Source organism: Lates calcarifer, linkage group LG15, assembly GCF_001640805.2.
Source record: "Lates calcarifer isolate ASB-BC8 linkage group LG15, TLL_Latcal_v3, whole genome shotgun sequence".
In the NCBI taxonomy this organism is placed as follows: domain Eukaryota; kingdom Metazoa; phylum Chordata; class Actinopteri; family Centropomidae; genus Lates; species Lates calcarifer.
Genome location: NC_066847.1, coordinates 21,431,575 through 21,457,443, shown reverse-complemented (window position 1 = coordinate 21,457,443; position 25,869 = coordinate 21,431,575). Strand labels below are relative to the sequence as shown.

At 40.7% G+C, this 25,869-nt stretch overlaps 5 protein-coding genes across 8 annotated transcripts; 4 read left to right on the top strand and 1 right to left on the bottom strand.

Moving 5' to 3' along the window:
• The first annotated feature begins 322 nt into the window (after positions 1–322).
• Positions 323–5,612, top strand: rbm12bb (RNA binding motif protein 12Bb). 3 transcript variants are annotated; one of them, XM_018689321.2, is made up of 2 exons: positions 323–471; positions 2,621–5,612. In XM_018689321.2, exon 2 carries the CDS (start codon positions 2,643–2,645, stop codon positions 4,569–4,571), a length of 1,929 nt encoding a protein of 642 aa, XP_018544837.1. In that variant the 5' UTR covers positions 323–471; positions 2,621–2,642; the 3' UTR covers positions 4,572–5,612. The 3 variants fall into 3 exon arrangements, with proteins under 3 accessions (XP_018544837.1, XP_018544831.1, XP_018544845.1); XM_018689315.2 differs by having other exon boundaries at positions 329–926; XM_018689329.2 differs by having other exon boundaries at positions 330–639.
• A 202-nt stretch (positions 5,613–5,814) lies between these two features.
• Positions 5,815–8,443, top strand: gra (granulito). The gene is made up of 7 exons (XM_018689349.1): positions 5,815–5,923; positions 6,906–6,988; positions 7,099–7,157; positions 7,412–7,469; positions 7,563–7,669; positions 7,779–7,837; positions 7,930–8,443. Exons 2-7 carry the CDS (start codon positions 6,907–6,909, stop codon positions 7,955–7,957), a joined length of 393 nt encoding a protein of 130 aa, XP_018544865.1. The 5' UTR covers positions 5,815–5,923; position 6,906; the 3' UTR covers positions 7,958–8,443.
• Positions 8,444–9,733: 1,290 nt separating this feature from the next.
• upp1 (uridine phosphorylase 1) lies at positions 9,734–13,380 on the top strand. Of its 2 annotated transcripts, none has more exons than XM_018689372.2 (8): positions 9,734–9,861; positions 10,180–10,224; positions 10,802–10,913; positions 11,015–11,173; positions 11,309–11,423; positions 12,029–12,238; positions 12,325–12,471; positions 12,582–13,380. In XM_018689372.2, the coding sequence occupies exons 2-8, from the start codon at positions 10,184–10,186 to the stop codon at positions 12,731–12,733; spliced, it is 936 nt and encodes a 311-aa protein (XP_018544888.1). In that variant the 5' UTR covers positions 9,734–9,861; positions 10,180–10,183; the 3' UTR covers positions 12,734–13,380. The 2 variants fall into 2 exon arrangements, with proteins under 2 accessions (XP_018544888.1, XP_018544895.1); XM_018689379.2 differs by having other exon boundaries at positions 9,793–9,932.
• Positions 13,381–14,256: 876 nt separating this feature from the next.
• Positions 14,257–18,598, top strand: stmn2a (stathmin 2a). Its single transcript, XM_018689389.2, has 5 exons — positions 14,257–14,434; positions 16,352–16,447; positions 16,608–16,780; positions 16,897–17,088; positions 17,224–18,598. Exons 1-5 carry the CDS (start codon positions 14,416–14,418, stop codon positions 17,281–17,283), a joined length of 540 nt encoding a protein of 179 aa, XP_018544905.1. The 5' UTR covers positions 14,257–14,415; the 3' UTR covers positions 17,284–18,598.
• Positions 18,599–19,833: 1,235 nt separating this feature from the next.
• LOC108891963 (hairy/enhancer-of-split related with YRPW motif protein 1) lies at positions 19,834–22,171 on the bottom strand. The gene is made up of 5 exons (XM_018689361.2): positions 21,881–22,171; positions 21,616–21,688; positions 21,422–21,505; positions 21,219–21,300; positions 19,834–21,090 (listed from the first exon to the last, which is right to left on the bottom strand). Exons 1-5 carry the CDS (start codon positions 21,964–21,966, stop codon positions 20,447–20,449), a joined length of 969 nt encoding a protein of 322 aa, XP_018544877.1. The 5' UTR covers positions 21,967–22,171; the 3' UTR covers positions 19,834–20,446.
• Positions 22,172–25,869: the final 3,698 nt, after the last annotated feature.

Here is a 25,869-nt window from a genome sequence, read left to right as displayed (position 1 = left end):
GGGCAAGGAGAACAGTTTTGCCCTCTTGAGAGACATAAATATGTTGCATGATTTCAGAGCCCAGGAGAGCATGAGATAGTGTTGCAGTCAATGTTGTTTTCATTGTTCTTGACCATAATGATGCAGAGCTGTTGCAGGTCAGAATCCACTGGTACCAGCTGTTCTTGTTCTTGGAAGAGTTTGACTTTAACTGAATATTATTATAGCTTTCAAATTCTGTAAGAGTGAGTTGTAGGGTAAATGTAAGGAATGCAATGTTATCTTTTGTACCTCAAGACGAGGTCACACACTCCGGTGCGGTAGGTGGCGACGTGCATCTTTCACGTTGGTTTGCCGCTCGCCAAGAACAGGAAAGAAGAGGCTGATTCTTCCGCTCACTTTCAGATGGGAACGACACGAAGCTGAACTTAGCTAATCCGGTTTTCTCCGCTTTTCTTGAGTTTTGGTCGAAAATCTGTGGTTGTCAATTGTGTAAGTTCTGTCGTCGGTTAGGCAGTTATCTTGTGGTGTTCGTTATAAAGACCACAGTCTCATCGCTGGAGCAAGAGGCCTAGCTGGCTACATCGCTAATGCTACCTATGCTCGACATTTTGCTGGGCTTTGTTTGGACAGTGAATACAGTGTTCGCCACCGAATTGCGTGAGAAAATTAAAAATTGTTTAGACGGTTACGGTAGTCTCAAATTGTATGTTATTTGTCATTATAGTTGCGGTTGGGTGGTGACGTATCGGTGATATTAATGGCGACAAGTTGGCGAAGTGTGTGGAGTATGGTGTATTTGGTTAGCTAAGCTGGAGTGATACTGTTCTTCAGTGAATTTTGTCAAGCCCGATGGATTTAACAACGTGGATGGACAACCTGGGCGCCTTAGTAAAGTGTCACTCGCTTATCGGGTATTGCTTGATTTTCCAAGTGACAAGTGTCGTGTAAGTGTTACAGTGTGTTACAGTGTAAGTACGCTGCTCAGCCATGTTCATGTCAATTTTACAACAAGAAAGAAAGAGGTGGTTGTAGTTGTTTTTGTGTCATCTCAGGATTTGCGTTATAGAACATCTAAAGACAGACCTGCCAACTTTCTGGTGTAGTATGGTGTGGTATCGACTGGCAATGCTTTGCCATGCTATGGCAGTTTGTTTTCACTTCATTTATTGTGGGCTTTGGTTCAGAGGTCTGGAACCAAGCAGCTTACCATGTCACAGTATGTTTTCCCTACCTCCCAGGGTCACACTGGTTTCCTTTTAATCCGCCATCAAAATCAACTTGCAGAAACTTTTAACCTACTATATATAGCCAAGAAAATACATGATGGCACTGGTCATTTTTCAAGTGACTTAGTGTTAATAGTGTTAAAATTGTGGAGGCATTTATGAATTTTCTTCCTGGTGGTGGAGTACAAATAATTACCAAACATCAATGTTGAAAAAACTTGACACATAAAGGCACCATTCCACTGCATCTCAAGTAGCAATGCTTTCACGATAAGTTGCAAGGCAGCAAGGAGCTACAGCATCAGTTTGCACCAGTATCAAGGAGTGAGTGGTGCAGAGTTGAGCAGACAAAAAGGGAAAGGAAGAAAGGGGAACACTGCTGTTACGTGACAAACCAGAATGACAGTTTCTGAAATCAGTAGATGGCAGCACTGATGTAGATTGCCAAACTATGAAGTCCTGGTACTGATGTAGCAAAAACAAATAGTTTGTAGATATGGCATGATAATGGTGACATTGTCCTTGATCTGGAGTAGCTGTGTACCAGTTGAAGGACTGCCTTCTTCCAAGTCTGCATTTGAAGACTGAATTAATGATGGATCATCAAAGCTGTCCCACTCAGAAAGCCGATCCAAATGCAATGGAGAAATACTTGTTCAGTCCTGGTGGTACTGATCACTTCATTCACAGAACATGTGGAAATACTTGGACTTGAACTTTTCAGCTACCACTGAGATGCGCAACACCTGGGTGCAGGATTAATACTGGAATTGAGGGAAGGATTACAAACATTGAGTGCTCTGCGGATTATGGCATTGTGGGGGTTGGCACATTTAAAGTCTAGTAGCCTTCAGTCTTCCAAAGGATACAACTTTTTCAGCTGTGTTGACTGTTTTCAGTAGTGTGGGTTAAAACCAGTGTTTTGACTGTGTTTTTTTAGCATACTGATTAATGCTGTGTTGTTGGTGGTTTTAAACATATCTCAGTAATGATGAAGTTGTGTGGTAAATTGGAAGTGCCTTTATGGAATTTGATTTAATGTACACTAAGTAAGATTTTGGTTGAAAAGGAATGTGTTGTTTATATTTTACTTTGTTAATCCAGCTGCCATTTCACCACAAAAGAGCAGATGCTTTAAGTTGATCTTGTGTGAGACTTTGCTCTCTATAGAATGTGAGCTGTGGTGCACGTTGAATTGTTACAATTAACTTCACCAATCTGAATTTTGCAGTTTTGTCTGTTTCAAGGTGGCTGCTGGGGGGACATTGATTGTAATGTACCTGGTCTCTGATGTCCTTTACGTCACATTGCTAGTCAGGTTCATTGTTGTTATATTGGAATACTAGGAAAAAGATGCTGAGCTAGAGAGACTCTGTTGGCAATAATTCTGTTTTATACCCCTCTGTCTCCAGGTGCTGTTGTTTGTGCCTAAGCATGGCAGTCGTCATCCGTTTACAGGGACTGAGAGTCACAGCAGGTTCTCAGGATATTCGCAAGTTCTTCACTGGCCTCAAAATTCCAGATGGAGGGGTGCATATAATTGGTGGTGAGCGAGAGGAAGCTTTCATTATCTTTGCTTCAGATGAAGATGCAAGAAGAGCCATGACACGATCAGGAGGTTGCATTAAGGATTCACCTGTAACATTACTACTCAGTAGTAAAACAGAGATGCAAACCATGCTTGAAAGAAGTACAAAAAGTGTCGAGTTGGATCAACGGAGGCGATTTGAGGAGAATTCAAGACATGCTAGAAGATCTGTGGACCCTGAGGTGGACAGAAGGTCAGGTAGCAGATTGGGTCATACTCCTCCCCCCCAACATCACAGGGCTTCATGCAGAAATGATGACTTCTTGTGTGTGTTTCTCAAAGGAATGCCTTTCTCTGTGACTGAAAAGGAGGTACGTGATTTTTTCAGTGGTTTACTTGTTGATGAAGTAATCTTATTGAAAAATGGACGTGGCGCAAACAATGGGACAGGTCTTGTCAAATTTGCAACAAGAGAGGATGCAAATGAAGGCCTGAAGAGGGATAGGAGATACATTGGGTCAAGGTATGTTGAGGTCTCCATGACAACAGTTGACGATTGGCGTCGGGCTGCTGGTAGAGAACCAATGGTTGTCAACAGGGTCAACAACTTTGAAAGGGATAGATCACCTATTCGTAATCAGAGGAATCCACAACATCATGTGAGGTCACAATCACCTTTGACCCTGAGGCCCATTGCTCCTTCTGATGAAGAGTACTGTGTTTTGTTGGACAATCTATCCTATGCAGCTGAAAAACAAGACATAAAAAAGCTGTTTCATAACACAAAGCTTGAGGATGACCAGATCCTGTACTTGATGGGCAGTGATGGGAGAAGAACTAGATCTGCATTTGTGCTTTTCAAGAATCAGCGTGACTACTGTGATGCCTTAACTCATGAAGAAAGACCATTTTTCAATCGATTGGTTTATACTCGTCCAATCTCAAGAGAGAGCATGCTCACTCTTCTGGAGTCTCAGTGCGTGGATGACCCACCTGCTGGAAACTCTGAACGGCTTCAGGAGAGGTCTCCATCTTACTCCAGTGATCCTTATGACTCAGAGAAAGTGTGTCTCTTTGTGCGGAACCTGCCATTTGATGTACGGAAAGTTGAGATCATGGACTTCTTCCATGGGTTTAATATCACAGAGGACAAGGTTTTCTTGCTGCTCGACCATAAAGGTGCTGGAGTGGGGAAGGCTTTGGTTCTCTTCCGGTCTGAGGCAGAGGCTATGAAGGCACTCTCTCTCAACGGACGACGGTTTCTTGGGTCAGAAGTCATACTGAAATGCATTTCATGTTCTCAGATGCAGCAGTTGGGTGTTGAGCCACCAATAGTGCAAGAGCCGGTTGAGCAAGAGCCACTGCCAAAAGGGGAGTGGTATTCAGGCAGGAGCAGTGAGGCATCCTATCGCCCTGGTGACACTGAGTATCCTGACTTTAGGCTGCCTCATGATGGTAATATACCAATGACTAATGTACAGGCTCAAGGCCATGGTCGCTGTGATTATGAACCTTATGCAGTGGGCCCTTGTGCTCCACATGACAGGGGTAATGGTGTTCGTGGTGACTTTGGCCCCTCATCGCAGCATTTTGACGGTCCCACCTGTGTGAAGTTGGTCAACTTACCATTTCAAATCAGAAGTGAAGAAATTTATGATTTTTGCTATGGATATCGCATTATACCTGGATCTGTCTCACAGCAGTATGACCAGAGTGGAAAACCTAAAGGCTCTGCAACAGTGGTATTTGAGTCCCGTCAAGAGGCCTTAACAGCAGTAAACGAACTGAGTGGAAGACCAATAGGTCCAAGAAAAATAAAGCTACTATTTGTCTGAAAGTGACATTGTTTTTCCTGACAGTAACATGCCTTAGCAGGGTGTTTTAGACATATACACAATGTTGATTTAAACAAAGTTGATTTGAGGGAAGCAGTTGCCTTTTCTTCCTCTTTTTGATTAATGTGGGTTCATTGAACACATTGAATTTAGTTGTTTTGTTTTTTTTCCCAGATCAGGCGGTATAGTCAGTTGATTAAATATGAGCTTTGTTATACAGTGCTCAACTTTAAGTGAAAATGTTTTTTTTGATTGAAATATTTTGTTAAATTTATCTTACAATAGTGTTGAAAAACATGCAGATTTCATTGTACTATTTGTGGTTATTGTACAAAGTGTATTTTTTATGAAAACATATCTTATTGTCACTTTTGTTTTACAGATCTGTCACTTACACTGAAATTATGTTTTGCTTGCTTACATAAAAGTGTAGGTTAATCACCAATTAAAAGAAATCTGTTTAAGTTCGGTGAGATACCCTGAAATTGTTTTCTGTGTTCATGATTGAGTATTAGATTGGGATATGCAGTATTTGCCTTTTATAAAAATCCATCAGTCTAAGAGTGAAACCTTTGAATAATAATGATGAAGGATAATAATAATAATAATGAAGAATCTTTAATGTGCATTTTAAATATTGCCTTTTCTTTTGGAACAAACAAACTAACGTCAGCAACAGGTGGAGCATCCTCTTGATTACTGATGAGAGATAAACAGTGAAAGCTGCGGTGATGCCAGAACATACATTATGCCTCTTCTTTGGGTGTAGAGCAGAGATTGAAAAAGAAGTCATAAACAAAATTTAACATGAAAATTTCCAGTATTTTAGTTAATGGTGTGCCATTTTAATTTCACTTTTGAATATTTTAGCAGCACCTGAAAGATTTTAGTGCTTGGATTTAAATAGAAAAGTTGCAGAATTCAACTGCGGGACCTCAGTGCTGTTGTAGAGCTATATGTATCATTATAATCATTTTCATGAATTCTTGCTGGTTATTGTAAAGGAAAATTTTCTGTTCAGAATAAAGGGAATCAAATGAGCATTTCTGACCTTCCTCCACACAGTCACTGTGACATATTGAAGGTATTGACATACAGGTCAAGACAACCACATTATTTATAGTTTACATTATTGAACATAAGAGACAACCACCTTTTATCCTCATTTCGCAAAAGAAATTCCGGCTATTAATTTTAAGGTCTGATGAAGTTGATGATGTTATTTTCTTACATAAATAAAGATTTTATTTTGAAAACTTTGTACCGGAAGTTATGGTTTTGCTCTGATTAGCATGACACCGGTGAGGTGAGCAGGCAGAAAACCACGCTGAGGGAATTTTGTAGAACCACAGGTGAATAATTAATCATAATGTGTCTTCTTTATAACGTGAAACGACAACGATGAGATGACCCATATGACTTATTAGGCTGATACTGGTAGCTACAATAATTGTTGAGCAACGTTGAAACTTGTGCATCATTATGAAGTTGCATCAGTTAACGTTAGCTGGTTTACTGTCTCATTTTGTTGTGTTAATGTTGATTATGAGATCATTTCTAGACAGTCCCGACCGTTAGGCAAGCAGTGATGTGTAAACGTTAAATACAACTGCTAATGGTAGCCGCCTGCCGTTATCATGCAGTCAACACAGATGTCTGCCATGAAACACGTTACAATAGGCAACAAGAATTTTCCACCTGTTTTCCGAAACTGTATCTACAGTTAAGGTAGAAAGAGTTTTAGAAACCGTTTTCTACCAGTAGTGTTCGCAGGCTATTAATTTATGTGAAGTTAGCTGACAGTTACCCTACTAAAGTTAAGCTAATAGGGCTAAGTTAAGCCGTTTCAATGAGCTATGTAATCCACAATTGCTTACGTTAGCTGTTATGCTACAATCACCGCATCCCAACCCAGACACTGCTTGATTTCATTTTATTATTTTACTAGTATCAGCTTTTCCATCTGAGAAACTTAACGTTACTGTCAAATAATGTAAGATACTTATGACCAGGCTAATTAATACACCCAATACTTTTTTCTAGTATTGCATACCTGTCTGCTATCAATTGGGAAAGATCAGCTGAGGCCTAACATCTGAATAGTAATGCATATACATTTCTCAGACTGTTTTGAATGAGAGAATTGTAACTATTCATGACGTACAGAACCCCTAACTTTCTGCAAACCCCACTTTGAAGAGTACAGTAAAATAATACCTAAAAATACTGGTAACGTGTGCTTGTAATAATACAGCACTGCTCAGTATAAATGTGTTGAGCGAGCCTTGCAGAGTGTAGTAAGCTTAAAACATATTTGAACCTTCATGACCTCAGAATGGAGGTATCAAGGAGAAGAGTCCTCCAGAAACACCTGGAGCCTGCGAGACCCCTGCGTCGTTCCATCCATATTGACATTGGTAAGAAATCTACACTAGCTGGTCAAACTTGTAGGATCAAAGGTTTCAGTTTGTTAATTTCTTATTATTGTGTTCATTTTGAGCTCTTATGAGAATTCTCCTTCATCTAGAGCCCAGAGTAAATGCTGCTACATGTGCACAGGCACTAATGGAAGAAGTGGATCGAGAGGTAAGAATCCCAAAAACAATATTTTAGAGTTGCAATAGGCTGTTTTTAATTCCGTTAACAATTATTCTGTCATTTTTTCAATGAATCAATTATGAAATGTCAAAAAATGTGATAAATGCCAGGCAACCCAGGTTGAGGTCTTCATATTTGTAATGTTGTTATTGTCAAAACCCAAATATAACCAAATTACAATGATAAAAAATAGCAAAAGTTTTTTCTAAATTTCTAACAATTTCCTAATTTTTGCTTAATAGACAAACATTGACATAGAGCAGTTCTACAAGATTGTCAACCTCCACAAGCAGAAAGAAGGTAAGACAAAGTATTTTTCAGTGACATGTGACAACTATTGTAATGCATACAACTTAATAATGCTGATTTTAATATAAGTATGTGTATTTGTAGGCAGAATATCTTACACAAGAGATTTTTTAATTGGTCTTGCAAGTTGTCCTGAGGCCAGGAAGAAGCCGGAATTCTTGCCAGAGCACCCCATAGTCTTACCTGAGGCAGTAAGTTGGCTATTCATGTTCACTTTCAACATGGTGTTCTCACTAAATCGTCAAAATAGTTAGAATTGTGCTGTTTGGATTGAATTATGTTTTTACACTATCTTGACAGAGAGACCCCATGGACCTAAGGCTTCATGAAATGAGGTGGAATGGAGGAAAAGGGGAAATGTAAGTTTGACTTGAATGCAGATTACTATTTGAACACTAATCAGTAATTCACATTAATAAAAAATAATTCATCATTTTTTTTGTGTTTTTAGGGCAGCAGAAAGGCTTCACTCACCTTAAGAATTTTGCACAGGTGTTCACTGTTTACCCCGAAGAGTGTTTCTGTTTTTTCTTATTGCTTTTTTTTTTTTTTTTTGAATTTTATTTAACTCATGACATTTTATATTGCATGTTTATTATTTAATAATTATTTGAGGTGAAATTGCATAATACTAAACACCACTTAATTTGCTAAGTATGAGTATTGCATTTTTGCTTACATTTTCTGCTGTGTATGATTTTGGTTACACTGAAGTATTTATATTGTATAAAAAATGTTCTAAACAAAGATATTAATAGCTACTTTTCAAGAAATGAGGGGGAAACATGGAGATTCATCACCACTCATCATACTAGAGTCATTAAACTACCCCACCCTAAAGTGACAGTGATCAAAATGATGTTTGTCATCGGCTGTATTAGCTGGGATTACATCAGCATTGTGATTTATCGTGTTTTACTAAACAGGATAATTTCTTTTCTCATAAAGGACAGTTTGACTCTGCAGTTTGGTGTGTTGACATTTTCTTTCTGGCACGAAACTTAGAGGTGCGATAATAAATATTTTCAATTATCAAATGACTGTGTGTAACAGGAAAGGTGACGTCCAAAGTGACAAACCCACAGAGACACATCATCATAATATAAGTGCATGACAACAGTCTTGTGTCAATATTCACGGTTTATCAGTTATTCAAGACCAGTTACTATAAATGAGTTTTTACAGGCCCAGAGTAAAATACAGTACTTTAAGATGAGTAAATTGATAAGATCTTGTGTATCATTTTCTCAAGAATACTGGAATTCACCTGTGAGACATAACTGTAAACTCTGGAAGGAAATATGACGAGTAATTTCTGACTGATGACTCCAGGAACATTGACCTGAGCTGTTTCTCTCACAGGTTTGAGAAGTACGTAGGATGTTGTTATCACCATTTCCACCAAAACATAGGGTATCTTTAAAAAGCGCTGAATTCAGTTCCCTCAAATAAGGCCTTGGAAGATATTAAAGTCTTTTTCATTTACAAATTACTTGAATATTTTTTTCTTGCCTGCTGTGGACAGTAATATAACTAGGCTGTCTGGAGACAGAATCTAGGAAGTTGATTGGCTCGTAATGGAACAAATAGTAAACCCTTCTAAATTTAAATTTGTTCTTTATTTTTAATTAGTTTATCCATCCATCACTTTTCTGCTGCTTATTTTGACAGATTAGTTAAAGGCCCCCCCACCCTCACCTATATAATACCTGCAGACTAAGTAGTTTGTAGTCTTTTTTTGCCTCTTTGTGTTCGTTTTGTGCCTGTGTGGTTATTTTGAGTCTTTTTGATGGTTTTGAGCTGTGTGTCTGTGGTCATGTGTGGATGTTTCGTGTCTCTTTGTGGTGGTTGTGAGTCTATTTGCTGTGGTTTTGTGTCACTTCACACAGGGTATCGACCCCTGAGCCTGTTCCCTGTAGGTCTGTTCAATAATCCATACATGCATGGGTCCAGGTCATGTGAATTGATGATTATTATATTACTAGGACATACTGGTATATATAGTTGGTGAGTTCTTACAAAAATGAATGTCAACAAATGAATACACTTCAAATTGTGGCCTGCAGACACCCAGAAATACAATCAAACTATTATGAAGCTGCCAGGAATTATTTGGAAATGTGGGGGTGGTAACAACACGCTGTGGTTTCCCCTGCGGTCATCAGTGAGCGTGGAAATTGCACATGTGCCGTTTAGTCACCTCTGTACGTGACCGAAGTAGAGTAGCTCACATCCCACGTTATGCCGGATACTGGGCTAGTTGTGACGCTGGTGACGTATTACGTCATGTCATCGTGGGGCTGGATCCTCGCGGTACGTTCAGAGAGCGAAATTAATATGTGAGAAGGGAAGGAAACGGCAGTCTAGCAGCAACAAACCAAAGGTAAAGAGCTTACTGTCCTTTGTGTTTGTTGTTGTTTTCAGCTTTACTTCACTTCTTGGCTCATCCTGAAGGTAGAAATTGAGCTAACTGCCTCTTTTTCTCCTGCTGTGAACGATAAAGTGCTGTGTGCTGCGATGTCTGATTGTGTGCTGAGGTGTTTAATGTGAAAAATGTGTTAATTGTGTTTGAGTTTTCGGTAAGGATAATTCCTAACCTCATGTAGGGTTAAGGTTACACCCAATTTGTTTTAACGTCCAGATGTTGTTTGTGGTTGGTTTTGTTCTTGGTCACTGAGAATATTTTTTTTTGTTCGGACAGGAAGATGGATTCGAAAGACGTCAAGCAAGACGCGTCATGCTGCAGGTGAGAAACTCCAGTCCAGTCCCAAATTCATCCTCAAGCATTTTTGTTTTAAAATGCGTGTCTTGGCACATATGAGTTTTCCTTTGGTTATGGTGTCTGGTTAATTTTGAATCGAGGAAACAACCGGGTGTGTCAGGATATCAGGGCATTGACCCTTTTCCTGAAAGTGAAGACATTTTTTATGTATTTATTATACAAATCAAGATACAACCTCTGCGCGGGTTAGCTTGTCAAGCATACAGAAAATGTTGGTCCTGTATAGGTGACTGACTTTAATGTCGAAAAGTCAATAATAATGTCAGTGGACTATTTATATACCTATAAGTTCAACCGTTTTTTGCCTGAACTTACAGATAGATAATGAGACTGTGTTTTAATGTAGTAATGAAACTGAGAGTAACTACAGGGCTAGATGACAAAAGAAAAAAAAAAAAGTATGTACAGTCCTAGCCTGGTGTCAGACCTCTAAATCTCTGCCCAGATTTCCGATTTGTTCAGTGACTGAATGAAGTGGCAGTTCAGTCTGATTATCAGGTTAGAACTGACCCTGTAATGTCTATTATTTCCCCTCTTTAAGCCCAGTTTGTGTGCACAACCCACACCTGGATGCACTGAAAGATGATGTCTTGTACCACTTCAGTCTTGGAACAGGAACTCACGACCTACCAGCTATGTTTGGTGATGTCAAAGTAATGATTTTTATTTTATGCCATTCATTTGTGGAAATAAAATCACCTGCATGATTGTTTTATTAGAAAATATTTTCTATTGCGTATGCATTTTCTCTTAGTTTGTGTGTGTTGGAGGCAGTCCCTGGAGAATGAAATCATTCATTGAGTATATAGCTGCTGAGCTCAGTATGGAAGATCCCAAGGCAGAGTACCCAAATATCTGTGCTGGAACAGATCGCTATGCCATGTACAAAGTTGGCCCTGTGCTCTCTGTCAGCGTATGTATAAACAAAAGTCTTAAAATAATTTTATCCCTTTTGTAATTTAATGCCATAATGCAGATACAAAACGAATACAAGATATAATTCAGTGTATTTAGTGTCCATTAATAAACTGTCTGCTTTGTTTTTCAGCATGGAATGGGAATCCCATCTATTGCTATAATGTTGCATGAGCTGATAAAGCTTCTCCATCATGCACACTGTACGGATGTGACAATTATACGCATTGGGACATCAGGTGGAATAGGTAAGCTTCATCTGGAAGTATTATTTGTTACCTAAGTTCTTGTTAATACATCTAATTATACATTTTCTGCATTATCAAACCATAAATACTGCTACCACATAAGATGCTAGTTACCCTGCGGTACTGTAAATGAACTCACTGAACTTAACATAAGAGGAAATTACTTGGCTTGCTTTAAAGTTCCTGTGTGGTCAGATGTTCTGGGAATGAGATGGCTTAATTAGTGTGGTCATAGATGATAGTTGAGTTCTTGGAGTTGTTGACCAAGATGCTTTTTCTTAGTTTCACCACAAGAGGGAGACCAAATTCCCTTAGACTTTAGGGCAGTGTCATCCAATATGATTTTTTGTATACAGCTGCATTACAGTTTTCTGAATGAGAGAGAAAATGTATATCTTTGATTTTACTTTTGAGTTAAGTTATTGAAATCCTGTTAAAAAATTTGTTTGGATGTTTTTCATTTATAAATGAACAGAATATTCACTTAACATTGTCTTTATCAGGCCATTATGTCATTTGAACAATTATGAACAATGATTTTTAATTTATTTTCTGTACTTTTAGTCTGGATATTGTTTATCTCACTTACCATTTGTGGTTTTCAGGGCTTGAGCCTGGCACAGTTGTTGTCACCAAACAGTCTGTGGATGCCACTTTCCTGCCCAAGTTTGAGCAGGTGATCCTGGGGAAGACGGTGGTGCGCAATACTGATCTGGACCAAAGCCTGGCTGAGGAGCTGTTGCAGTGCAGCAAAGAGCTGAGCCAGTTTGAGACAGTGCTAGGCAACACCATGTGTACACTGGATTTCTACGAAGGTATTTGTTCTGCTACATCAATGTAATCACATTGTTCACAGACATGTACAGTGGTTCAGTTGTAATGTGCTATATCTCTCATTCAGGGCAAGCTCGTTTGGATGGTGCGTTCTGCTCCTACACTGAGAACGATAAACAGGACTACCTCAATAAAGCCAAGGAAGCAAGAGTCTGCAATATTGAAATGGAGTCATCAGTTTTTGCTGCGATGTGCAAGCTGAGTGGTCTACGAGGTAAGAGAATACACTGTCAGCATTACATTATTGCTGTAAAAAATTTTCTCAAAATGCAGAATTTCTCCTACCTCAGTCAGTTTCTAACATTCATTTCGTGTTGCGTTTAGCGGCTGTGGTTTGTGTGACGTTACTGGACCGGCTGAAGGGGGATCAGCTGAGCAGCTCTCATGAAGTCCTTCACAGTTACCAACAACGTCCTCAGATACTGGTTGGCTCCTACATTAAGAAGCAGCTGAAGGCCAAAGCAGCTCATAAATAAAACACCGCTATGCAAGCATACGCCAAATCCTGGGTATATCTTCTTTTGACACTGAAAACATGATGCAATGCAATTACTAAGCTTTAAACTCTATTTTTATACATGCATTCCTACTCCCCACCTTTACTGTCTCCAGAGTAACCACTGTAGCTTGAAACAATGCACTGCCATCTATTTATCCTTTGATTGATTTAACCATAATAATACAGTGTCACAGACCGAGATTCACTTGTTTTCTTTTGTATTTGACCATTTAACTGAACTTTTAATGTGATAAAGTTGTGGTCGTCCAATATGTCTTACTTAAGGCTGCCTCTGTGTTACACAACATATAAAGTTCCCTATCTGTAAAACTTGAACCAGAATAACCTTAACTGTCATTATTGAAATGTTATGTTTGTCATCAGTGCTAACAAATGACTCTGACATTGCTAAATTTGTGTCCCAGTGATAGTATTGGTTGTTGCAAAATATGTATATGGGTTTTTTAATGCAGAATGTACATTACATAATTTTTTTTTTTTTAGACCTCTGTTTGTAGAGATTTCGTTCACAACCGAAAAACTGTAACAAATTTTCACTCATCTTGAGAGAAAGGAATTCCACTGGATGTCTTACTTCTAATAAAGCCTCATACAGTCTGAAAATGTTTGTTGCTATGTTCTGGCTTTGTGTTAAAGTAGCACAAGTTCACAATATGCTGCTGTTATCTCTTGGTGCACAAAGAGCTCTGACATATGGAGCAGGAGGGTTTACTTATTTTTAATTTTTGCAGCATGAGCTGTTTGTAATTGTAGATGTGATGAAGCTCAGTATAATCAAGACCAGCATCTTTAACAAGAATGACGTTCCTGATTGTAATCTTTCATTTAGCTAGTACACCGATATAATGCTGCTCTAAGTGTTTCTCATCACCCAAAAACATTTAGCCTCTGCCTTTAGATCAGCCAGTTTGTATGAACCTTTTTTAGTTTTAATGCAGATGTTCAATAAATGATGAATACATATCAACTTGAATTCCAACACATTTCTGGTCAGATATCAGAGTTATTTTGGATTGGCTTTGTCAAAGTAATAACTGTAGGCTACTATGTAGGCCAATACTGACATTAGATGACATCCAAATATTAAATTTAAACTGGACAGTGTAGGTGTCATTTCTAGTATTTTTGACTTGTAGGCGTTAGTAATTACAGTTCACGACAGATATAATGCTCTGTGAAGAAGTCTGTATTCCCATTAGCTTATTTTGTTATAAATTGCAAAATACAGTAATAGGATTAATGGATTAATTTGAAGCCTACTCATACCTGGCTAGGCGATATTCATAGGCTATTTTTGAAAAGAGTTTTGGCTGCATCGCTGGATTACCGAACCCCATTTTATTCAACATGAACGGTCTGGTTAACATGTTTATCACCTTTGTGTGTGCGTGTGTGTGTGTGTGTGTCCATTAATCGTCAGCTTTACGTGGGCTATACAGTAAGGTTACAGTGGGTGCTGGAAACAGCTCTGCGCGTCAGAGGACAGAGGAGGGTCTGCTTGCGCGCTCCCGTGCGTGCCCACACTCCTGTCCGCCATCCGATCCTACCCTCGGTCTATTCGCTGACTCAGTGCCTTAAGCAGCATCACCGTTCACCTGAACAGAGCTACAGCATCCCCTGCGGAGAAATACATCAGCCATGGCTAAAACAGCAACCGGTAAGAATGTTTCAGGCCATTCCTATTAAAAACGATGCATGGATGGATGGATGGATGTATTGATGGATGGATGGACTTGTGTTAGATGCAGCCTTTCTGTGTAGACCCTGTGTCGGCCCGGTATCTACCGGCTGGTGGTCGTTCTCCTGTAAGGGCTCCAATTAGAAATGTTTTCTTCTGACTGATTAAAACACGGTGAAATTCGTTCATTCACTTTGATATTTTTCTATCGACTGTAGGCCTATTGTCTCAGATCAAGAGCCCGATGATGATAGCAAGAATGTGGGCTTATAAGCCAAGCATCCTCCGTCATTAGGTTACTCAGATGTCTCCTTTATTTTTCTTATTAATGTCAGTGTGTTATTTCTCATTTCCATAGAGCTTACACCGTGGAAAAGTGGATGATTAGAAAATATGGATTGGCCCTAGACAGCTTTATTTACAACGCCGCACCTGCTGTTCATGCTACAGCGGCCCCAACATGCAGCATAATGCAGACGGACCCCACCCAAGATGCTGGGCTGCCGACCATTTAGCCGATAGCGAAGCTGAGAGGGCTTGATCAGTCTGGCTTTTATATTACCCTGCTATAATTAAACCTAAACAGCTCCAACTGTTCATTTTAAAACGTTTTTTTCTTTCTGTAACCTGAACATAATTGTTTCATCGGCTTAATTTATTTGGGATTGCTCCTTTTATTCATCTCTCCAGCTTTTCTTATTCTTCCTTACCAAGGATGCATCACCAGCTGTGGCAGATGTGCGGTCATTTATTTAGATAGAATAGACTATTGGAATATGTACAAATGAAAAGATTCAGATTTCAGACAATAGCTCTAAGAATTATTGCACTGAACCTTACACTACCAGATAATAACCACACTGTACCCTGCATTAGTCATCTCTTCTGACTGACAGTTATTGTTGTAGGCCAGGCATTTGGCATATTTGTGTCCATGTTTTCTTTTAGCGTCTGTGTCCATATCGAAAACATTTATGGTATCTTTACGTAAGCAAGAAATTTGGCCATTTTAAAATAGAGTGTGGTGTGCAGACTGGATTCATTCTGGTGTGTGTGGTGGCAGAGATGTAGCGGAGTAGACAGGTGCATGGCAGGGTGGGAGGCAGGCCAGCCCTGCAGCAAGGGGCCGCTTCACACACCGGCCTTTGCAGCAGAAGGCTTAACAGCCCTGACAATCTGTAGTCCTCTGTGAAGAGCCAGTTTGGGCACTTTGTCAAATACAGAAAGAGAGCATGGAAAAAACAAACAGAATTTGCAGAGAGATTAAAAATAGTCCAAGGAACTGGTGAAAACACATTATCCAGACTTAGGGGGAAAAAAAGAATGTCATTAATCAGCTGTATTTGACAGCTACAATAAGGTAGGGATCATTTTTGTGACCATGACACAGGACAAACAGCTGAGAATTCAACAGGAAATTGAATAACTTGACATGCAGCTCTGTCACTATCATTCATCTTATGTAGATTGCAAAGGGATATCGGACAATGCACTCTGGTTTCTTGATTGAAATGCACCACAAATGTCTTATTGTAACATCCAGTAAAGTCACACTAATGCTTGTTTGAGCTTATTTTGATCACCCTTACAGAACATATTCACCCAATTAATTATTAAGCAACACAGCACTTATGTACACTTAAGACTTAGATCAGATTCAGTGTCATGCCCCCACCATCATTAACGCAGTGGTCATGTGACGCTAGCTGGTTTATTGAGCCATTTTCCTCTCTGAATTTGTATTACCTTAATTTAGAGATATCTCATCCACATTTAGCAATCGTTTGTACAGTGTTATTTTGGAGTGACGTCATTTTATTTGGTTATTAATTAGCCCGTTTTATTGTTGTTGTTTTTTTCATCTGGACGCTCTGCTATGTGTTTATGTTCCCAAAGCATACAAAGAGAAGATGAAGGAGCTGTCCGTCCTCTCCCTCATCTGCTCCTGCTTCTACCCAGAGTCCCGCAACAAGCTCATGTGTGAGTTTGAAGGTATGGGTCAACTCTGACATTGATTTTCTTTTGGATCAAACAAATTGCACCTCCCCATGGATGTTTTAGCTGCCCTGAAATACAGACAGGAGTAATAATGACAACATGACTGGGCTGATATATTTTACTATTATTATCGTCATTATCGTTTAATTTACAGACATGGAGGTGAAACCTATAAACAAGCGGGCCTCTGGCCAGGCCTTTGAGGTGATTCTCAAGCCTCTGTCTCCAGTGTCAGATACAGCCCACAACCTCCCCTCACCCCCCAAGAGAGATATCTCCTTGGAGGACATTGAGAAGAAACTGGAGGCTGCAGAGGAACGGAGGAAGGTGAGTGTTTCACTTGTTTAAAATAAGTTTTGGTGCCTAAAATGGTGGAAAAAAATCAATGGGACATTACAGCACTGAAAATTCATCAGTGTATTGTTTTTACTGTGCATTTTTAGTACCAAGAAGCCCAGGTGCTGAGGGCTTTGGCAGAAAAGCGAGAGCATGAGAGGGACGTGTTGCTAAAGGCCATGGAGGAGAACAGCAACTTCAGCAAGCTGGCCGAGGAGAAGCTCCAGATGAAGATGGAGCAGATCAAGGAGAACCGCGAAGCCCTTCTGGCAGCCATGATTGAGCGTCTACAGGAGAAGGTGAGAGATGCAGAGTTGTTCTTACCCGTCTGCGCAAAGGAAGTGCGAAGGTCCAAGTCTGATGCTTCTATCAGAGGCCAGGCGCCGTCCTGATTACTAATTACTCTTGCTCTGTTGTTTGCGGTGTGTTTTCAGGAGAGACACGCAGCTGTGGTGCGCAGGAACAAAGAGCTGAGGGAGGAGCTGACAGCATAAGCCTCTCACAAATCCTGACTCCCATGGTCCATCTACATCCCTCCATCCAGTCCTGTCCCCTTCCTTGCCTCTCCCCCCTCCCCCAGATCAAACACCCAACCCTGGAGGCCGAGAGGTTCGAGGACCTCACCACCACATCACAACACACCACACCACCAATACTCACTACTATCAGTATTATCAGTGGATACAAACATCAATAACACATCTTGAGAATTGAATGGATTTGTTGATTTAAGAGAAAATGCGAGAATATGGCTTTTGTTTTGTAAATACTTTTTTTTCCAAATCTATCTGTCTATCTATCGATCTATCTATCTATCTATCTATGATGGTAGGTGAAGTACATACAAATACTGTACTGTACTGCACTGTACAATTTCAAACATTTTGTTTGTCATTGATTATTGTTTCAGTTTTTGAAATTTTGACTCTACAACCATTTTCTTGTGAAAGCTCTCGGTGTTGTGAGTTGGCTGTAGACTGGCATTTGCAGTTGTTTCCTGATGATGTCATGATGATGATGTTTCTGTGTCTTTGTGAAGAATGACGGTTGGTGTACCTCGGCTACACACTCCTCAAGATATCAACGTAATCCCATCTGTATCTTCCTCACGCACACCTTCTCATTCTCAACACGCACGCTTGGAACTTAACAGTACGCCAAAAGCCACAGGTTGATAAAGTGTCCACTTCCTCTGAAATGTGCTTGATAATGGACTTGAGAGGTGCTTTATTGTTATTAACAATACCTTTGCTCAGTGGGAACAACTGTTTATACACATGCAGATTCCCACTTACCCTGACAATGTCATTTCTCGATAAATCCAGCTTTAGCCAAATCAAAAGCTCTGTTACTTACACAGTATTTGGGGATTAATCTCTTGAATGTTATGACACCATACTGATACCATGCATAGTGCCATGGACAGTGGAATGTGCTGTTGCTCCCACCTTGATATTGATAGTGAGAACATTATGTATGTCTGTGTGGGTGTATGTGAATGCGAATTTACCACAAAGCATCATTAGCGTCTGCTCTCTTTAGGGGGATTAGATGGAGAATGGATGCAGGATGCTTTACATTCAGCACACTGAACTAGTCTCTTTTTAATATACAGTACCACTGATATCTGCCTGCATCCTCTGCTGCTTGTGTTTCTCCCTTCATATATTTCTCTGTGAAAGCTTTGCTGAATAAAGGTTTGGGGTTCTGTGAACATGGCATGCACCATCTAATAATTTTCTGTGCTAAAAGAGGAGGGAAAATGTAAACTGCCAAATAAAAGAACCAGTTATCTACACATCCTGAGAATCAGTCTTCCCCTAGTCCATTTTTCATTTATGTTCCAGTACTATGTTCTTTTATATAATATAATTAGATATATGATAACATTAGACATTTAATATAATATAGTAGATATATAATTCATTCAGTTTTTTGTCATATCAATAATTAACCATCAATTAACTAACCAACACACACACACACACGCACACACATATATAGAGAGATAGATAGATACACTCTGTGTGTGTGTGTGTGTGTGTGTGTGTGTGTGAAAGAGAAAGAGAGAAATACATCATAATAACATATATAATCTAATCTAGTATATAATCTACATAAAACAAAGCCAGGGTCGGCCATTGGCCATGTAGGAGACATGTTCCTCCAGCAGGTGGCAGTAGTAGATTTATTGTGGCCAAAGACACCGAACTGAAGCCCATAGCCCTTCTTGAAAAGTAGGCCAAAAGTTCACACTATTCCAAATGCAAATACAGACGAGATATAATAACAAAAACATTGACTGTGAATCTGAATCTGCTAGATCATTTACATTTCCTCTATTCGGTCATCATCATGACAATTACAGACACTGTATATTGTGACTTCAACTGACTTCTATTTAATTTCTCTTACAAAGACAATATACTTTATTTATTATTAATAGCGTGTGGCTTAAGCCCTCAGGGAACAAATCACAGACAGTGATTGCCACTCCTAGAAGCCTGAGGTGCCACATGGATGGATAATTATTGAATCATTAAAACAGTGAATCCCTAAAGAAAATCTGTGTCACTAAGATTGGACTAGAAACAACATCTCAGAGCTGAGCGATGATTTATTGGCCCAGCTGTTTGTGTGTTGTTGTTACTTTTTAACTGCTTTCCTCCAATGTCCCCATCCTGTTCACACTATTGTCTCCGTTTCAGACCAACCCTGGCTGGTGGGGTCAGGGCAACATTGTAAAGGATTTCCTCTGGCTCTTAATGATTTCCTGGGTATTCATAAGGGCAACAATGCTCTCGGATTTGGTTACTTACCTGGCACACAGTAAAGGAATTGCCTTTCAGTTAATAACTGAGACCTTATTAGCTTATGATTAACGTCTATGGGATTGCAACAAAAGATTGTACATTGCAGATTATAGATATCGTCTTAACTTGCATAGAGGAGTTTGTAACATGAGCATAGAAAAAATAGCTATCATACATGAGGAAAACAAAACATTATAGAAAGTTAAAGGAGCAAATGCGACAAAAACAAAGTTTGGTTTAAACTTGGTTTGTTTTATACTTTTAAAACTCAATTTATTGGTCCAAAAATATTACAAACAGATACAAGAATGCTTCCAAAGTTTCCATATCTCAAGTAGTTAGTTTTCCAACAATGGCACATAGAATATGCATATTCATTTCCACAAATTCAGACATTGCTAAAGAAGCAGACCGAATTAAGTAACTCTACATTATGTTAAATACAGACGTCCGTGCTTGACAAATGTAGATGTTTCAGTATCTGGTCTACAAAACATCACCTATAAATTTGTGCTTACAGTAAATCTATGTACGGCCCATACATCATATCATCATACCAGTTCCTCAGCCTGGAGACAGTGCATGTTAACTAAATTAGTTATCAATTTACACTAATAACAAAAAAAAAAAATCATTTAGAATTTCTTTCTTGATAAGAGTAATGACACACTGAGTGGAAAGTACATCCTTCAGCAATCTCTCCCACTTCTTTTTATACTTAATAAAATAATATCAGTTTGATTTGTTCCCGTTTTATTGCTATAAAAACAGATGAGGCAGGTTGTCCTGCCAAGTCTGTGGTGGTGGCACAGCTCAGCTGTTGCCTTCAGTCCAGCTGTTTGCTTCAGAAGGCCCCAATCTCTGTGCCCCAAGGCCTGTAAGGCTTTGACAGGGTGGAGGAGGGGCTCACTGTGCCGAGGGCAGTCGGGGAGACGAGAGGAAAAGCACCGAAGGAGAGGGGGAAGGCCGAAAGCGAGGAGAGGGACGCGAGGAGCGGTGGCGAAAGCTTGGATGTTGGCACAGGCAGACTCAGGGGCAACGAGCTGTTGGGAGATACCCTGAGGGACTCTGTGGGGGGTATGACACTGAGCCTGGATGTCCCAGATGCCTCAGTGGAGGAGGAGGAGGAGGAGGAGGAGGATGTACAGGAAGAAGAAGAAGAAGAAGAGGAGGAGGAGGAGGAGGGTGGGCTACTGTTGCTTCTGGATGCAGGTGTCCTGCCCTGTGGGTGTTGTAGGAGGAGGGGGTGGGGGAGATGGGCAGGGGTGGGGGCAGTCCCATAGGCAGAGCCCCAGGCCAAGTGTTCCAGTCCGGTGTGCACCTCCCTCTGCGAGGCATAGTTGCTGAGGTGGGACACCAGGCGCACACGGAGGGGGTCTGCGCTGTCCCGACCCTCGATGATGCTCAGGTAACGAGCTGTCTCTGCCAGGCACTCCCTGAAGCCCAGGCTGCGGTAATCCTTAGCAAGAGCATGAGCCTCAAAGTAACCTTCCAAAGGTAAGAGAGCAGAGTCAGAGAGTTAGAAACATGTGATTTAAAGTATATTTTATAATTCTTAATTATGCATGAATGAATGTACCTAATGTTACCCAAAGCCAAAGAAAGAGAGCACTTACTTTTGCCACCAGACGAATGAAGCATCTTCAAGTGATCCACAGTCATTTGCAATATTTCTGCTTTCTCCAGTTTAGCTGATCCCTGTAAAGAAAGAAAAAAGAAGATATTGTCACTCTTAATGAAATTAATTGAGTATTTCCCATTGGGTGACCATCTAAGAAGTGGACGAATGTGCACATAAATCAAGAATGGAGGTATGTACCTGTTTCTCAAAGGCACTTGGCACCAGTCTCCTCAATTCTGACAGACTGTTGTTGATTCGGTCACGTCTCCGTTTTTCAATAATCTGTTTTAAAAAAAAAAAAAAGAAAAAAGAAACGGTGTAATTAAGGTCACAGGTGAAAAAAAAGATCTATCAGTGCGCAGGTGGGCAGCAGAGATACTGAGTTTACTCACCCCTCTGCGCCTTTTTCTGGCTTGAACCTGGGTGGTTGTGGAGGGTGACATCGAGCCGTGAGAATCAATTTGTCTGAAAGACAGTAATATATATATATTTTTTTGAAACAATCAATCAACGACGATCGACACACGAAAAGCGAGATACAAACAAACAAATGTGCAAAATGCGCTTGAAATAAAGTTGAAATGTTGCAGTCAGTAAGTTAAAGCAAGCAATTCTGCTTTAGAATAAGATAGAATATTTTTTAAAAAGTTAAGGTACCCATTTTCGTCACCACTGTCCTTCTCCACCTCAACATTGTCGTCCAGGTCGCTTTCCGATGAACTGTAATTGTGGCTTCGCTTCATTTTCCCTCCGAGCAGTAGTGCAGTAGCGATGAGAAAGACTCCTTCCAGAGACAGCTCCAGTGGCGCACTGACAGCAGAGGCTCTGTGCAACAGTTTAAACGTCAGATCTTCTTCTGCTCGGATTATTTTCACACCGCGGAGAGAGGGAGGAAGGTGGGGCGGCGTCCCCTGGATGGTGTGGGCGGTGCCTGAAACGACTTGAGCCTGTTAAAATCGAGCTGGCATTTGAGTGACGTGTGATTTGAAAAAAAAAAAAAAAACCCTCAATGAACAAGCCCAATGACTCAATGAGGGAAGCTCTAATGAAGATGTTGATAGTCATATTTGGGCTGATTAAAATCACTATCAAATGGATGTATTAATAACTTCATATTCGTAGCATGCCCTGTAAAGAGCTCTGAGCTCGGTCCTTTGTCCTGTGACAGCTCAGGCTGGCCGGTGGACTCAGGTCCCATAGTTTCCCCGCTGAGACCCCAGTCCATGAGCAACAGGCCCCCATTATAGCGGGAGCCCTCTTCGTCTCTGGTGTTGTGGAGGACACACGGCCCATTAGCAGAGTGTGTTGTTCATTGTCTGCCATCAGCTGTGTGGTTCCACAACAGCGCTGATCAGCCGGGAGGCCCAGCAATAGTCAGTCAGTGTTGCCAGGCTCTCCTAGGAAACCCACCCACCCCTCCCCCTTCCCACCTCCCTGACTGGCACAGGGGAGACCTTCCCAGGGAATCATTCGTCCACTGTGGGTGAAAATAGTGAACCTTGCTCTGCTGCGTAGTGGGAGAGAGAAACTGAAATGTTATTACAGGCTTGGGCTACATGCAACCATAGATGAATGTCTTACTTAGGTGCTGAATTTAAAAGAAACAAACAAACCTACTTAGGCATAACCGGAAAAACATAAGCGGCTCACTCTGGATGGGGAGTGAGGGTGGTCTGTAGAAGGTGTGATAATTTTGACCCCACTAATATGCTTGGGTCAGAGGGCAGACTATATAAAACACAGGAGCTTTCAATGTTTATGTTCCACTGTGTAACTGATATCCCTCTGACAGTTTTTCTAATATGTATTAAGGAGAAAGAGACGTGATGATACAGATATTTCTACCTATATGTACACATGTATTTATATGTAGTAGAAAGCAAATGTTTTATCAAATAAACACAAGTTCTATTGTTGATTATATTATGTTTTAATAAGCTAAATGAGTAGATTTTACTCTACTTCCTCTCCACTACATTACCATTACAATTACTCGTTATTTCACTGATTAAGATTTTACATACAAAACATATGATCAGTGTATAAAGTAGTTAAAAAGTCCACAATAGTTATCTACATTATTAAAGTATTGCTCATGTTATTGCATCACTATCAATGGTCTAGTAATATAATAATCATATATCATTCATGCAGGCCATTCTGTATTATGACTACTTTTATTCTTGATATTTTAAATACAGTTTGTTGCCAATGCATCTGTACTTTAACTCGAGTAAAAATTTAAATACAGGACATTTACTTACAATATTTTTTTTATACTGTGGTATTGCTTCTTTTACCTGAGTAAATGATCTGACTGTTTCTTCAACCAGTGTAATTATATACTTTAAGTGGACATATAAAATGCAGAAAATACCGTAACACTATTACTATAAAAACATCAGCCAAATGTCAGGCTTTTTTCTCTGTCGGTGGTGCAAGGTCTGGGAAATGACAGCACTTGAGGCTGGGATAATTCCTGCGTTGAGTCTGACATGTCTGGTAAGGCCATCAGTGGGAGCGTGACCCCCACCCCCCCTTGCTGTCTTCCATTCCAGTACCTTGTAGAGGAGCAGCTGTTTCTCTGCTCCGTCCATCAGGTCAGTTGTTAACTCTGTGCGTTGGGAACTAGACAAGTGCGGATGAGAGCTTGATTCCAGGGAGCAACTGCAGGCCAACACGCTGTTCCCAGAATGTCAGAGGGGTCTCGGCGGTGACAGATACAATGTGCAAGCTTCAGTCATTCTGTTGATGCAGTGAGTGAGGATGAGCCTTCTCACTATCACTATACACACACACACACACACACACACATAGACCCCCACCCCCCTTCCCCTCCCTGTCAGCACGCACTTTCACTAAAACTCATGCCTACCTTTACCCATTTCATGCATTTTTACACTTCCATACTCCCACTTGGTGGATTTATAGACCTTAACATGAGAATAATCCAGTGTTGAAAAACACCAAAGCCTTGCATACTCCCTTTCTGAACATGACTTCTCATGTAGTCATGCATATTGCTCTTTGCTCCAGAAATTTTTAGTGCTAGCGGGACAGATTTGGATTCAGATTCCAGCTGGATCAGTACAGGCCCTCTCCTTGCTCTTTACCCCAGACTAAACCATACATGGCCTTTCCATGACTCTCTGCTGAACGACAGCTTGAGTATATTTGGGATCACTTCAGTATTGTTTGTGATACTATTATGAAAATAGGACTCTACAGTGTCACCAGGACAGGCGGGTTCATGTGGTCGCCATTAAGCAGACACAATCCACACTCGTCACACCTTAACCTGTCAAGGTCCTTCACATTAGTGCTGACATTCCTGTGGCCTATTAGACATAATTATGATTCTTCTTCTGAAAAACCTTGACTTTTCACCTGTGGCATCAGAACATTTTCTCAGCCTCCACCCCGCTGTTGACTTTTGATGACTTTGGATGTGAATTCTATAAAATGTTCCTATTCTATGTGAGTGTGTTTGATGTGAGATCATTTGCCTGTGATTGCCCTGTTTCTCTATATTATCTTTACTTTTAATAACTTGAACAGTATGCCAAACTGCCTGTTGACCCTGGGCCTAACTCTGCACCAATTTGAAGAAACTACTCTCAAACCAGTGCCAGAAAGCTAAGAGGTATAAGCAAGCATTTGTTTGAAACTGGCGTGTGCCCAGCTGCCTTCCTCAATCTTCCCTTAGGTTTCCCTTGGTGACTCTTTGTGTGCAAGAGTGCGGCCTGAGTGTGTGCTGTGGTGCGTCTCCATGTGTTTATGTGTGTGTGTGTGTGTGTGTGTGTGTGTGTGTGTGACTGAGAGTGTGCGAGTGTGTTTAGGAGGTGCTGTTTCCCACAGCCCTGATCTAATTCCGTGGTAACTCAATCTCCGTGTGAGCGCTTCCCGGCGAGTGTTCTCCCACCCGTCGACAGTCTCTCTCTCTGGCTGGCTGAGTGGCTGAGTGTGTCTGACAGAGTCCCATTGGACACCCCCCCCTTCCCCCCACGCCGTCCTCATACCCCCCCTACTACCCGTCCTACTCACCCTCCCATCAGGATTGATTTACTATGTCAACCGTTGGGGCTGTCGGCAGCAACGACGCTCGCAGCCGTGCCTGCATCCTGTGTGCACACCATCCTGACATCTTATACCTGTCATTCAACAATTGCTGCAGTGAAGTCTGCATTTGAGTGTGAGTGTGTGTGTGTGTGTGTGTGTGCTGAGGAGGGGGTTAGGCGAAGGCATCTGAGGGACATTTGTGTGTGTGAGATCATGCCATGTCCATGTTTTACTCAGATGGAGTGGAGGTGCATATAAAAAGGTATGAACTTTGCTGCATATGTACATGAGCTGTAACATATTATGTAAGAAAATGCCACCCATGCTGGTCCTAAATAGCTTGTCTGACTAAGGGAAATGTCTCCCACACAGCTCCCATACAACAATGTTATCCTATGGGCCACAGCTTCCTGCCTGTCCCCTCTGGTTCCAGTCAGCACCCAGACGCTATATTGGGCAGGGACCAGACCAACCCTGAGACCCATTCCCACTGTTTGACCATAATACACCCGCCATCTCATTCTTTACTTTCCTGCCTTTGTTGGCATCCATTCTCCCTGTGCTCTCTGGATAGGTAAAACTAGAGA